The sequence below is a fragment of the Dunckerocampus dactyliophorus genome, chromosome 10 (assembly GCF_027744805.1).
Source record: "Dunckerocampus dactyliophorus isolate RoL2022-P2 chromosome 10, RoL_Ddac_1.1, whole genome shotgun sequence".
NCBI lineage: Eukaryota > Metazoa > Chordata > Actinopteri > Syngnathiformes > Syngnathidae > Dunckerocampus > Dunckerocampus dactyliophorus.
Genome location: NC_072828.1, coordinates 6,760,465 through 6,774,419, shown reverse-complemented (window position 1 = coordinate 6,774,419; position 13,955 = coordinate 6,760,465). Strand labels below are relative to the sequence as shown.

The window sequence follows — 13,955 nt, the reverse complement described above, 5'->3', positions numbered from 1 at the left end:
GGGCTAAACCCGCTATCCTCAACTGGAGCGCATTTTGCCATATTCATTGTCTTAAGGCTGCTCGCCCGCGCCTCGCCGCCACCCATTCCTCCACCCCCGAAGCTATCGACCTATCCGTAATTCCTACTGCCTATCACGACCTCCGGGAGGTGTTTAGCAAAGATCGCGCTCGCTCACTCCCCCCCCATCGCCCGTATGACTGCCCCATTGACCTGCTGCCTGGCGCAGCACTGCCGGCGTCACGCCTTTATAATATTTCCCGACCAGAGAGGGTGGCTCTGGAAGAGTACATTTCGACCTCGCTCGCCTCTGGCCTCATACGCCCATCCTCCTCACCTTTAGCAGCAGGGTTTTTTTTTGTGGAAAAGAAAGACAACTCCCTCCGCCCGTGCATTGACTACCGCGCACTTAATGACATCACAGTTAAAAACAAATATCCTCTCCCTTTACTAGACTCTGCCTTTGACTCCCTCCACTGTGCAAAATTTTTTACCAAACTCGACCTGCAGAACGCCTACCATCTAGTGCGGATCCGGGAGGGGGACGAATGGAAAACCGCTTTTAATACCCCTCTCGGTCACTTCGAATACCTCGTCATGCCTTTCGGCCTCACTAATGCCCCAGCTGTATTCCAAAATCTTATCAACGACATCCTTCGCGATATGCTCGGCCGCTTTGTTTTCGTTTATTTAGACGACATTTTAATTTTTTCCGCCACCCTAGAGGAACACATCCAACAGGTCCGGCTAGTCCTCCAGAGACTTCTTATAAACCGGCTGTTTGTCAAGGCCGAAAAATGCACCTTTCACGCTTCCTCTGTTTCCTTCCTGGGGTTCATTGTGGAGAAGGGGCAGCTCCGAGCCGACCCTGCCAAGATTCAGGCTGTGGTCGAGTGGCCCGCTCCTACAACAAGGAAGCACCTTCAGAGGTTCCTGGGCTTCGCTAATTTCTACCGTCGGTTTATTAGAAATTTCAGTCGAGTTGCAGAACCTCTGACTAAGCTCACATCCACTAAAGTACCTTTTCACTGGACCCCAGACGCCAATTCTGCTTTTGAAAAGCTTAAGACACTGTTTACTTCTGCTCCCGTGCTCATTCACCCTGACCCCGCCTCTCAATTCTTTGTCGAGGTGGATGCTTCCAACACCGGTGTGGGAGCAGTTCTCTCCCAGCGCTCCACCTCCGACCACAAGCTGCACCCCTGCGCTTTCTTCTCACGCCGCCTGACCCCCGCTGAGCGGAACTATGATATTGGCAACAGGGAACTATTGGCTGTCGTCCTGGCGCTGCAGGAGTGGAGGCACTGGCTGGAGGGTTCAGAGGTCCCCTTCATCGTGCATACGGACCATAAAAACCTTGCTTACCTTCGATCCGCTCAAAGACTGAACCCCAGACAGGCACGCTGGGCCCTTTTCCTCAATAGGTTCAATTTCACACTGACGTTCCGCCCAGGCTCCCAGAACGGCAAACCAGACGCCCTTTCCAGACTGCACTCCCCTCCCTCCGAAGAGGCTCGCCAGGAATCTATTTTGCCCCAGTCCCGCATCCTCGGGGCCCTGCAATGGGATGTTGAGAGGCGGGTTGAAGAGGCCTGCAAGGACGACCCCCGCCCTGAGAACTGCCCTGCCGGGCGCCTGTTTGTAGTCCCGGGACTGCGCTCAGAGGTACTGCGCTGGGCACATGAGTCTAAGTTGGCGTGCCACCCAGGAGTGTCCCGCACCATGTTCCTTCTCTCGCAGCGGTTCTGGTGGCCTTCCCTTCGCGCGGACACAAAAGCATTTGTGGCAGCCTGCCCCATCTGTGCCCGGAACAAGCCGTCTCATCAGGCTCCGGCGGGACTCCTTCGCCCGCTGCCCATGCCCTCCCGTCCATGGTCTCACGTGGCTCTGGACTTCGTGACAGGCCTCCCACCGTCCTGCGGCAACACAGTCATCCTGACGATGGTGGACCGATTCTCCAAACTGGCCCACTTCGTCGCCCTTCCCAAACTCCCCTCTGCCCTCGAGACGGCTAACCTGCTGGTGCGCCATGTGTTCCGGCTCCATGGCATTCCCCTCGATGTGGTCTCGGACCGGGGGCCACAATTCTCATCTGCGGTGTGGAAGGCTTTCTGCAAGGCGCTAGGAGCGTCGCCCAGCTTGTCGTCTGGTTACCATCCTCAGACTAATGGCCAGACGGAGCGGGCCAATCAGGACTTGGAGGCCGCCATCCGATGTGTGTGCCATCAACAACCCGCCTCCTGGGCCCTCCACCTACCCTGGATAGAGTACGCCCGTAACACCCTGGTTTGTTCTGCCACCGGCCTCTCCCCATTCCATGGGGCCTATGGATATCAGCCTCCGGCCTTCCCCTCGTTGGAGTCGGTTTCTGCAGTTCCCTCTGTGTCGTCCCACCTACGGCGTGCTCGCCAGGCATGGCGCAACACCAGGGCAGCGTTGGCACGAACGTCGGAACGGAATCAACGCCTGGCCAACCGGCATCGCACAGTCGCTCCGGATTATAAACCTGGACAAAGGGTCTGGCTGTCCTCCCGAGACCTTCCTCTCCACACGGATTCTAAGAAGTTACAGCCCAGGTACATTGGCCCATACACCATCGAACGTATCATCAATCCCTCCTCCGTTGTGCTTCGCCTCCCGGACTCCCTCAGGATCCACCCGGCGTTCCACGTCTCCCTCCTCAAACCGGTCACTTCCAGCGACCTGAGCCCTCCCGAGGTGCCTCCCCCTCCTCCCAGGCTTGTCGATGGTCACCCAGCATTCACGGTCAAGGCCATTTTAGACGTGAGAAGAAGGGGCAGGGGTTTTCAGTACCTGGTAGACTGGGAGGGGTATGGTCCCGAGGACCGCTCCTGGATCGCTCGCGCCCTTATCTTAGACCCCACTCTCTTGGCAGACTTTTACAGCCGTTTCCCGGAGAAGCCAGGTAGGCCGCCAGGCGGCGCCCATTGGTAGGGGGGGATACTGTTACATTCCATGTCCTCGCTTGGTTCCTGCCTTCTCCTTGTTTTCCCTCTCTCTTCAGACCCCACACTCCCAGCGGGAGGCGGAGCTGCTGGACGCACCTGACTCCAATTGACACCGACCTACTTAGGCCCTGTGCTGCCAGCTGTGAGGCGTCGGATTATTGAACCTGCTGCTACACCAAACGCCCGAGCTTTGTTCTCGCCGATTACTTTTTGCCTCCAGCAGCTACCTGCCTCAGCCAGGGTAAATTGTGTCTTTGTTTCTCATGGTACGTTTTTCACCATCGCTTTTTGTTCAAGTTTCGTCCATTAAAGACTCTGGCAAAAACCTGCGCCTCTCCTCGCCTCTGCATCTGGGGTCCAAACAAACACACGCCACACCGTAACATTATTGCTGTTTTGTGGTTGACTATGGCCTATAATTAGTCAAAAAATATTGAAAGATAAGTCGTTACTTGTCATTGCAAGTTATTACATTGGCTTGCTTAATAATTAACTACTAATTAACTTGCACTGCCTGCAGTCAGCCATGGATGCAAAGTTCGACATGACAGAGTGAAAAAAAGTTATCCTCCCATTTCTTGTGGAAGTGGTACGTTTTTGGGTGCTTGCTTGCTTCTTTCCCTCTCAAATTCAAACCCTTTAAGTTTAAAATAATTAAATTGGAGTCTAACCAGTTGGCCTGGTAGCTTGCTATGCTTAAAGCGGCAGACGTCTCTTGTGTCCCTGCAGAGATCCCGTAGCCTGCGCATAAGAGTTGCGCAATGTGGTGTAAACAAAGTACAGCACTGTCCATTGTTGTACAGCTGTATGCCAGATGCATGTCCGACTGGTTACCATATATATCAATCAAGTGACAAACGTCATGGTTTGGTTTAGTTTGGTCAAGTTTTTTTGAACATGAACGTTACAATGGAATACATCTCATGGATCATTCTTTCGCAGTTCCACATGTCCAAAAGGAGTAGGAAGAAGCAGAGCTTATTTATTCCTACCCCCCATCCATTCCACATCTTGTACAGTACATGTACAGTATATGACAATCATGGTAATAATAAGTAACAGTAAAAAAAACAAAAACAAATAAAAAAGCCCGACAGAACAATCATTGTGATGATCAAGACTCTTCTGCCTTGTATTTAGCAAACGTCAACTGCTTGTATTGTTTTTTGAATGTGCTCATCTCTGTACATTGTTTGAGTTCCTTACTCAATCCGTTCCATAATTTAATGCCATATACAGAAATGCTGTGGGTTTTCAGCGTTGTTCTCGCGTATAAATGTTTTAAGTTTAATTTTCCTCTAAGATCATATTTCTCCTCTCTGATTGAGAAATACTGTATGAGGTTTTTGGGTAACGAGTTATTATTAACTTTATGTATTATTCTAGCGGTTTGAAAGAATACTAAATCTGCAAATTTTGATATTTGTGATTTTAAAAATAAAGGGTTTGTGTGTTCTCTATACTTGGCATTATAAATGATCCTCACACATCTTTTTTGCAGTACAGTTAGTGAGTTGAGATTGCTTTTGTAATTATTACCCCAAATCTCCACACAATACATTAGATAGGGTAATACGAAGGAACAGTACAGAGTGTGGAGTGATTTTTGATCAAGAACATATTTTGCTTTTTTCAATATGGAACTATTTCTTGCCACCTTTTGTTGTATACTGTATATTTAATATGAGATTTCCAACTCATTTTTTCATCTATTATGATCCCCAGGAATTTGTATTCTTTCACTTCTTCAATGTCCACTCCATTTATTTGTATTTTATCGTATGTATCCCTTCTGCTTTTTCCAAATAGCATTATTTTAGTTTTACTTAGGTTCATGCATAATCTGTTTCTGTCAAACCATGACTTCAAAATGACAATTTCGTCTTTGACCTTTTTAATGAGTTCTGTGGAACTGAATGGAGAGGATGAATGAGAGGCTGATGTCGATCTTTTTTTTTTTAATGCCATGTGATCGACCCACATTATGTTCAAGATACTACAACAAGAAGGAACTCAATTCTAATTTGTGAGTTATTATGTCTTATTATGGCTTATATACTATATCGCTTACTCGGTGTGCTCGTGCGTCGTGTTTCTTTGCATCATCACCCACTATTGTCCTGGCATGCACATTACAGCATTTTTGCACGTTTGTGATAGCGTTGACAATGAATCTTTTGAACAAAGAGAGCTTCTCTGTTTTAACTAGGTGTTAATATACCCTTCAACAAGTTGAAGATTTGGCGTCCACTTTGTAGACCCCCCACACTCAGTGGGTGGGATTTACAGAAAGGGATTTTGGCAGCAGCAATGTTCCACTCTTAGCTGTAAATCTTGAGCTGTGTGTGGGTAGGAGGGGAGTGGGGTGTTGGTGGGGGGTCGCTCAGGGTCATGCTTGCATCCCCAAAGGTCGCCGGGCCTTTTAGCGTAATAGCCAGCTCACACTCACCTCGTTAAGACGCGCCTGTAAAGCTAAAAGAGGCTCACTGCGCCGTGATTTAGATGCAGGCTGATGTTTATCTTTGCAGGACGTCTCATTTTCGATACAAAAAAAAGCAGGGGAGGGGATCATCTTGTCCTTGCTCTGTCATATTGTAGCAAATGAGGTTGCACGGAGGCCTAGCAGAGGAGTGTGGACCCCCACCAACAAACCCCCTCCAGGACTTGAAGCGTTCTCACGAGCACTTGAAATTCTTACAAATGACTTTAATGTTTTTAAGACTGGAATTATTCTGATGCGTGCGGTGTCCTGGTCTTTAGCATGTCATCTTCACAGTCAGTCCAATCTCCATTAAAGCATCTCTGTGTGGGCCAGTTTGGCAGGATCTTTGTAATGCCATGCTCACAGTCCCTGGGAGTTCAACTCCCTCCACAAAATCTAAGCATTTTATAATTTACAGGTCATGAGCCTCTAGTCCAAACCTTTCCTCATTAACCCTTTGGAGTCCAGGGTAGTTTTTAGCATTTTACATAATTTTGTGTTTACCTTTGCTGGGTATCTCACCTAAAAAAGTGTTTATCTTGCCTCGGTTGGTTTCCTTTTTTTAGTACAACCACACATGCCCAGTTGTTTTTTTCATTTGACATAGCGTAGTTACACATTAGACCTAAAATGACCCAAAAACATAAAATCTTAGTAGAGAAAATTTTGATTTTTTTGTGTAAAAATGTCAAACATGTTTAATGAACTCATCCACCCATACATCTTCTTGCGCTTATCGGAGTTGGGTCATGGGGGTACGAGCCTAAGCATAGAAGCCCAGACTTCCCTCCAACTCCTTTGTCTACCTCTTCCCGGGGGATCCTGAGGCATTTGTAGGCCAGCTAAAGCCTAGGTCACAACTAGGGATGCTCCCATTGATCAGTCACCAATTGGTATCAGCCGATTTCCGTAAAAAATGTGATCGCCATATGCCTATAAATGCCTTTCAAAGCCAATCACAAACACCGTTAGCCGTGCGGCGGCGACATGACAATTCATGTCATGACAACACAGACGTGACATGAATGTGCATGTGTGCTGTGTCACGTAGGGTTGACAACACCCTTATTGAGCCGACAGGGAACGCACTTTGTCCCTTTTTGCCGTGAGAATCAACACTAGTCTGTAAAACCTCCAATGACTTCAGTTTGACAGCTTGACACAGGCTGCGCCAATCCATGCCAGTGTGTTTGATCACTCCATTGTCAAACCTATTGGTTTTTGACTTCTTTTGCATCTTTCTGTACACGCTTTGCCTAGCTGTCTGCAGCCGTCTTGGGACTGCAAATGTGACTTTTTACCACAGTGGCATTTTGTTTTTAAAAGAAAATGCGGTTAGTTTGGAGCTTGTTCGATCGGCAGCATAAAACCCAGATCGGAGCATCCCTCCTCGCAACAGGACGTACAAATTTTTGGCAGTGTGACTTTTGCCATTACCCAAATCGCTGCATTCTTTTTGTTTGTTTGTAGAGAATATAGTTGCGTTGACCATGAAGGAGTCATTTTTAAGTATTATCTGAACTTCCTTCCTGAGCCCCTTGATTTCATATAGCAACACTAACTTTTCCAAACTCAAAACACAGCAGCAGTGGTGGCAGCTCCAATATGTAGCGTTACCTCTCGGTAGTGGCCTGAGGCATTGTGTGCACGGCACTGACACGCTGTGAGGAAGTGTGTGGTGAAGCTAGACACTAGCAGGCTAGTAGCTAGCCGTTGTGGTGTGTCAAGGTGTTAAGACGACAGTAACGTAGTGCTTTGGCGTAACAATGTTAATAACAGTAATGTCGCTGTAGCTTTGTTAACATGCCGGTCACATTATGTAAATGGGTGTTGTTGGTGCTTTTTGGAGGTTTTTTCAGAAGGCTTTATAGGTGCGTCCCATTACGTGCATTCTTAGCTTCCTCTTTTTATCTGTTTTTATATCTTTAGAATGCACGGAAAAGAGAAAGACGTGTGTTCATGTCTTACATAAGGATTGTGGATGAAAACAAACAAACAAAAAAAAGTGCAGTTTTCTTTTAAGAGACATAGTCTCTCCAACGTGCTCTGAAAACCTCTCCAGAGAAGCGTCCGGAAGGCATCCCAACCAGATGCCCAAACCACCTCATCTGGCTCCGCTCAATGTGTAGATGGCTCACCTTCCCCCCCACGCTCTCCCTCTGCAACCAAATGGCTGAGAAATAATGTGACAACACCATGACACAATCATGGCAAACATTACTGATCATAAGTCCAGTTTTACTTGACAGATTTTCACCATTTAAAGACTCGTATGCAGCGTGAAGCCTCGAGTTGAAAGGAAGCATCCGTGTGACTGCATCATCATGCTACGCCACCGATTATGCCAAGCCTGAGAGTAAAAGACTGAGCTGGCGCCGCCTCACTTTGAGTGTATTTGTATAAAAAGGAGGAATCCGTGATGCAATCTGGGCTACTTCCTTTGCTTGAATAAGTGTCTGATTATTTGATCTCATTTGCGGGGGTGAAAAAAACATGCACATGAGAATGTGCGACACCAAGCTGGACAACATCAATATGAGAAGGGGTGAGGTTTGAGGGGTTTTTTTTCGTATTATGAAATCAAAGTATATGTTAACCCCTTGTTTAAATAAGCCAGCAGTAGGCGTGGGGGGCGGGTGGGGTTTTGGGTCAGTGTTTATTTTCTCCCCCTTGTAACAGCAAAAGGCAGGCTCCACTGGGGCCACCCCCCCGCCCAGTCATCCCCTCTCCCATCCATATAACACTGCACAGCACCCACAGTACCTCACATCCACCCACCCCAAAAAGAAGAAGGGAAAGAAATGAGATAATGTCTAATTGGTCAGATCAACTCCAGCTTGTTATTCCTCACATGAGAGTTTATGAGAAAAAATCATCTTGTGTGGCCTCCCCATCCTCCCTCCCTGCCCCACGTCCTTTAGGGGGGGATGCTGCTGTTTATCACGCCTCTCGGTGGACTCTTGACACTGCGTGCTGAGTGAAGAGACGAGGAGCTGGCTACGGGCCTGAGAGGCTCTTATCCCCGAGCCTGATAAGCTGGCTCCTCCCTCCTCCATCAAGCCAAATATAAATATAGGTCATATTTACACACTCCTCTGTTTACATGAGCTCATTCACAGCACCAATTCAACGTGCTTTTGCAATCTCATCGTGGTGGGGGCTTTTTTTTTAACCATAAGTAATTTATTTAATGATAAACATGAACATACAAAACAACACAACCTACTTACAAAAAAGTTCACCTGTAAGGGGTATAATAACGTTTCATTACAAATATCCTACTTTTTCTAGTAGAGTAATTCATTACAGTTTGTAGTCACTTTTCCCCCAAAGGAATGAATAGAAATGCGTACATTGCCTGACCAAAAAGACGCCTTCTCTAGCCTACCAGCCTCCAGGGCTAGCCTGACGACCAGGCAAAAAGCCAAATGATTCAAATAAGAGCCAAGAGTAGTTTTTGCTTTTGTTTACTTATTTTGTCCATTTTGGTCCCGTGTTTTAATCTGACTATAATCATGACCAAAAAAAGAAAGGCAAAAATCATTCCATTATTCTTAAAAAATGTCCAAGTAAAAAGTATTTTATAAATTTGTGATATTGCCCACATCTAATGCCAATAATTTGACCTTTCTGAAACTGATAAAATGCGTTCCACCACCGCAGCATGTGTCTTTCCACATGGTTAATAGGGCTGTCAAGAGACACCCAACTCACGAGACGAGACAATGCACGGGATTGGTTCCAAGATTTTAACATTCTAAGAGAAGTACAATAAAAAAGTCTGACTTGACAAACAAGCTTTTTTTATTTAACCGAGTGACAAAACAATGCAGCTGTGTTTTGAAATGTTTATTGTCCCACAAATTGACGCTAAGTGATATTATTGCTGAGGCATATTGTATAGTTGTGGAATTGGCGATTGTGATGTATTTTTTCACAAGCAATTTGTACTGTCTGTCTAACATTTGCAGCATTTCTTGAAATGCTGGCTTTTCAACTGTATTAAAGAGCAGCATTTCTTTTGCGCTGACTTTCTGTGAACGCTCACATTTTGCACTGTTCCGTATTTATTTACTTTGCCAACCAAACGTCTGAGTGAGTGTTGACTGTCAGAACAAAGGCTCCACATCTTGATGTGCTCTTTTGAACTTTTTCGTCTTTTTACCTTTTACCACGAAGCCCCACTCTTTTGCTGTGTGTGTATGCTAGTGGCTCCACCTCCCCCACAGAGGCAAAGCGACAGTATGACTGACAAGAGGTCTCACTCTGTTCGCCGTTATTCTATGAAGTGTCTAGGCGCTGAACCAATGCACAGGCAGGAAGAGTGAATCCTCTTCTGCCTGTTTGGAGGCGAAAGACAAGGAAAACAGACACGTATATGCATGGCAATGTATGGAGGCTTGCAAAATTATCGAGTTCATTTTTATTTATCTTGTGATTGATTTATTGTTGCAATTCATTTATTATCTTGTCACATTTTAACCCTATTTTAAACCCCTGAGTCAAAAGTGTGCCTGTGGGCTTCCTAGCATGCCTTGTGTTTGTTTTGATCGCACCGTGAGTGAGATAGTGGTTGGAGTTGATTACCCTGTGTGGTTCTGTGTAGGTGAGCTGTGAGTTGGTGACTCGGTTTGGTGTTTATACACTTAATGTGCACAGTATTGGGGGGCGCTGGTAGAGGGCACCAAATTGTCTAAAAACCACCACTGTCAGTCACGCCATCATGACCCAGAACGCTGTAAAGTGAAAATAAATTCCTTGATCCACATTTTTAGCCAAGGTCCGTCCCTCCGTAATAGCATGCAAATCGGTTAAGTCGTTTCTACAAACAAAGCAGCAATCAATACGTAATACATAAATAGTGCTCAAGAGTATGCTCCTGGCAGAGGTAACAAAACAACCAAATGTTATCCAGGAAAGTTATTCAAGGTTGGCATGTTAATCTGCAATGTGGCCAGTCCTTTTCCACAAAACATTCCTTGTAAAAAATGTTCATCTTTTGCCTCCTATAAATGTGAGTGTTGGTGGGCCATGTTGGATGTTTGCAATAAATAATATCTCATGGAAATATGAATAATTATGTCCTCTGCTAACATTGAGATCAATGACTGTGTATATTTAATGCAACATTTAAACCTACTCCCATTTGTCCATGTTGCTGTCGTATTCCTCATTTTTACAAGCAAATATCGTGCATTCGCAAGAAGTTGACTCTTCTGCGTACTGGTTGTGAAAAATAAATCTCCTTGTTGTCTGTCCTTCTCCCATCATGTGGACGTAAAGCTGGAGGGCCTTCGTGTGCAGCTGCGGGATGCCGAGGACAGACTCGGCCAAGGCCAGAAGGAGCTGACGGAGGCCCGCCGCGCCCTCCGGGAGTGCGCTCAAGGGCAGGAGAAGCAGCGGAAAGAGGCGCTGAACCTGCGGCGGCTCTTGGACGATGAGACCAGGGAGAAAGAGGCCATCCAAGCCTCCAACCAGGAGCTGAGAGCATGCATCAAGCGAGCCGAGAGCGACAACATCAGGTGGAGAGTTAGGAGATGGCGTCGTTTTCTTAGTTTTCATAGATGTTTACGTTGAATGCAGAGTAGCGATTCAGCTGTGAGATTATAGAATAGAATAGAATAGAACTTTATTGTCTGTTCTATAGAACAGAAATTTGTCTTCCAACACGACTTATAAAAATTCACTCACAATGAAGTACAATATAAAGCACAAAACAAAAACATAAGTCACAAACTGCAATACAAGAATAACAGTGCTACCGAGCGCTGTTTAAGATATACTGCTGAAAAAAATTTGAGGAACACTTCAAAAACACATTAGATCTAAACTGGGGGAAAAATTATCTTGAATATCTTTCCTGATAATAATTGGGTGATGTACAAAACCCCAGGACACCATCCGTAGTCTCATTAGGAGCATGCCCCGACGTTGTCAGGCATGCATACAAGCACGTGGGGGCCACACAAACTACTGAGAGTCATTTTGAGTTGCTACAATGACATTTTAGCTAAATGGACCAGTGTGCTGCATCATTTTTTCACTTTCATTTTTGGGGTGTCTTTGATTTCCCCCCTCTATAGGGTGATCATTTTCATTTCTATCAAATGATGTGGCATCATTTTGTTACTAATACATCACCCACTTATTATCAGGAAAGATATTCAAGATCATTTTTCTGGGTCTGATGCGTTTTCGAAGTGTTCCTCTAATTTTTTTGAGCAGTGTAGTTACTGCAACTGGAATAAAGGATTTCTTGTAGGTGTTTTTGCGGGCCAGTGGGGTTCTGTATCGTCTGCCTGACGGCAGCAGAGTGAAGGAGTGGTGCAAGGGGTGTGTGGCATCCTCAGTGATGAGAGTGGCTTTTCTCAGCACTGATCACCTATACAATTCACAGAGGGGAGTCTGAGGTGTTTGAGTGATTTTACTGGCCTGGTTTATGATTCTTGAGAGTTTTGTTTTATGTTTGAGTGTGAGAAAATTGTACCAGGAAGAGATATTATATGTGAAGATGGATTCTATGAGTGAAGTGTACACAAGAGTTTATTATTACGTTGTTCCCAGTCTTTGACTGTGTTTCAGTTGGAATACTTCTGTCAGCACACTTCAATAAGTATACTTTGTACACTGTGTATTTTCTTCCTGAGGGCGCAAATTTTGACAGTATGTTTGCATCCCGCAGGCCATTCACGGCACATGTCTCATTTTTTATTGGCCCGTGGCACATTGTTGAAATAAAATTGAACTAAAAAACAACAGAAAAAATGGGAAAAAGGCACAATGTAAAGAGAAAAAAGATGATATGTTGATACTAATAACTCATAAGTGTTGCCAATTGAAACACATATGATCATCCTCCACGAATTACGCCTAGCAACAATTCGCTATGGGGCCTTCCATGTGGCTCGTTGGTCTACAGGTGTACGCAATGTACCACCAACTACTACCCCATGACATTTGAGGCTGTGTTTCAATTAAGGATGCTCAAGTCGATAGGCCACTGATCAAAATTTCTATGAAAAAGCGCGTGATCCGCCTATATACCTTTCGAAGCTGATTACCTCTGGCTCATTTACGCAGCCTGTAGCGAGCGTCTCCCACCCACTTTCCTTTGCACTCAGCAGGTGTGCCATACCCAAAACAATCATGTCTGCCGTGTGGGACTTACCTGTCGTTTGTGAGAGTGATATGAATATTGCGGCCTGCAAAACATGCCATGAAAAATATCTTGCCAGGGTAGCACCTTAAAAAGCATCATTTAGGGCATTTATTTCATGATTCATTTTTTGGTTTATTTATTTTTAATTAATTTATTTAGGTATTAATTTCATTTACGCATTTGAAGAACAAACACGTGGCGGAGTATGGTGAGTTTTTGAGGCTCACAATGTGCATTAGCAGTCAAACGACAGCTAATGTAGCCAAAACGCTGAACACTCGCCCGTATGCGCATGACAGTCAGAAGCCTAAAGCAAATAACCCAAAAAATAATTGAATTCATCGAACTAGATGACCGTCCTTCATCAGCGGTGGAAGACACCGAATGCTCTCTCACTTGGAACCCACCTACGTGCTACTGGAAGTCCTGCTAGAGCTCCACCAATGTACTCAATCTTTCAAAGCTCAACATTCAAAGTTCAAAGTCTCTACTTAAAGAAGGCGTCTCATGCTCTGTAAGCTTCACCAGTTCTCTTCATAAAGTAAGTCAAATATGTTTTGTCTAAATGAAAGTGATTTTATGGCTCCCTTTTTCATATCAAATAGCCAATAGTAAATTTTAAAATGTACACTTAATCTATGTGATCGGTATCGGGATTGGATGAGAACCCTCATCGGAGCATCCCTAGTCAGTACACTTCCATAATTATACTGTGTGCGCTGTGTACTTACATCCGCAGGGCGCAAGTTTTGACAGTGTATTGCAGCCCGGGGGCCATTTGCGGCACATGTCTCATTTTTTTATTGCCCTTTGCACATTGTAGAAATAAAATTGAACTAAAAGAACAACATAAAAAATGGGGAAAATAGAGCAAAAAGGCACAATGTAAAGAAACAAAGAAAGCCCGTGTGGCTCGTTGGTCTAGGGGTATGATTCTCACTTCGGGTGCGAGAGATCCCGGCTGAGCACTTTTTTCAATGACAACCTGGTTTCTAGAGCAATGCACCAACTTGCGACTGCATTCTCTGGTTAATCATCCACCAATCAAAATAGTCCGATTTACGTGAAAAAAGCTTGTGATCAGTGTATGCCTTTCGAAGCCGATCACCTGTGGCTTGTACTATTGCTGCCTGTAGCGAGCGTCTCCCGTCCACTTTCCTTCACGCTGCGCAGACGTGCCAAACCCAAAAGAATCAGTCTGCCGTGTGGGACTTACCTGTCGTTTGTGACAGTGATGTCACTTTACACCCTGCAAAACATGTCCCTGCAACACATTCCTCCATGTGGCTTGTTTGTCTATGGGCTATGGTTTTTGCTTCAGGTGTGAGAGATCCCAGACGATTTGT

The 13,955-nt window shown here is 45.3% G+C and overlaps 1 protein-coding gene across 1 annotated transcript in view; it reads left to right on the top strand.

Annotated features, from left to right (window-relative positions):
- The window catches only part of crocc2 (ciliary rootlet coiled-coil, rootletin family member 2), a 58,409-nt gene that overhangs the window by 30,562 nt on the left and 13,892 nt on the right, over nucleotides 1-13,955 (top strand). The window contains exon 24 of the mRNA XM_054790472.1: nucleotides 10,734-10,972. Coding sequence (XP_054646447.1) covers nucleotides 10,734-10,972 — 239 coding nt within the window. The remainder of the gene's footprint in view (nucleotides 1-10,733; nucleotides 10,973-13,955) is intronic.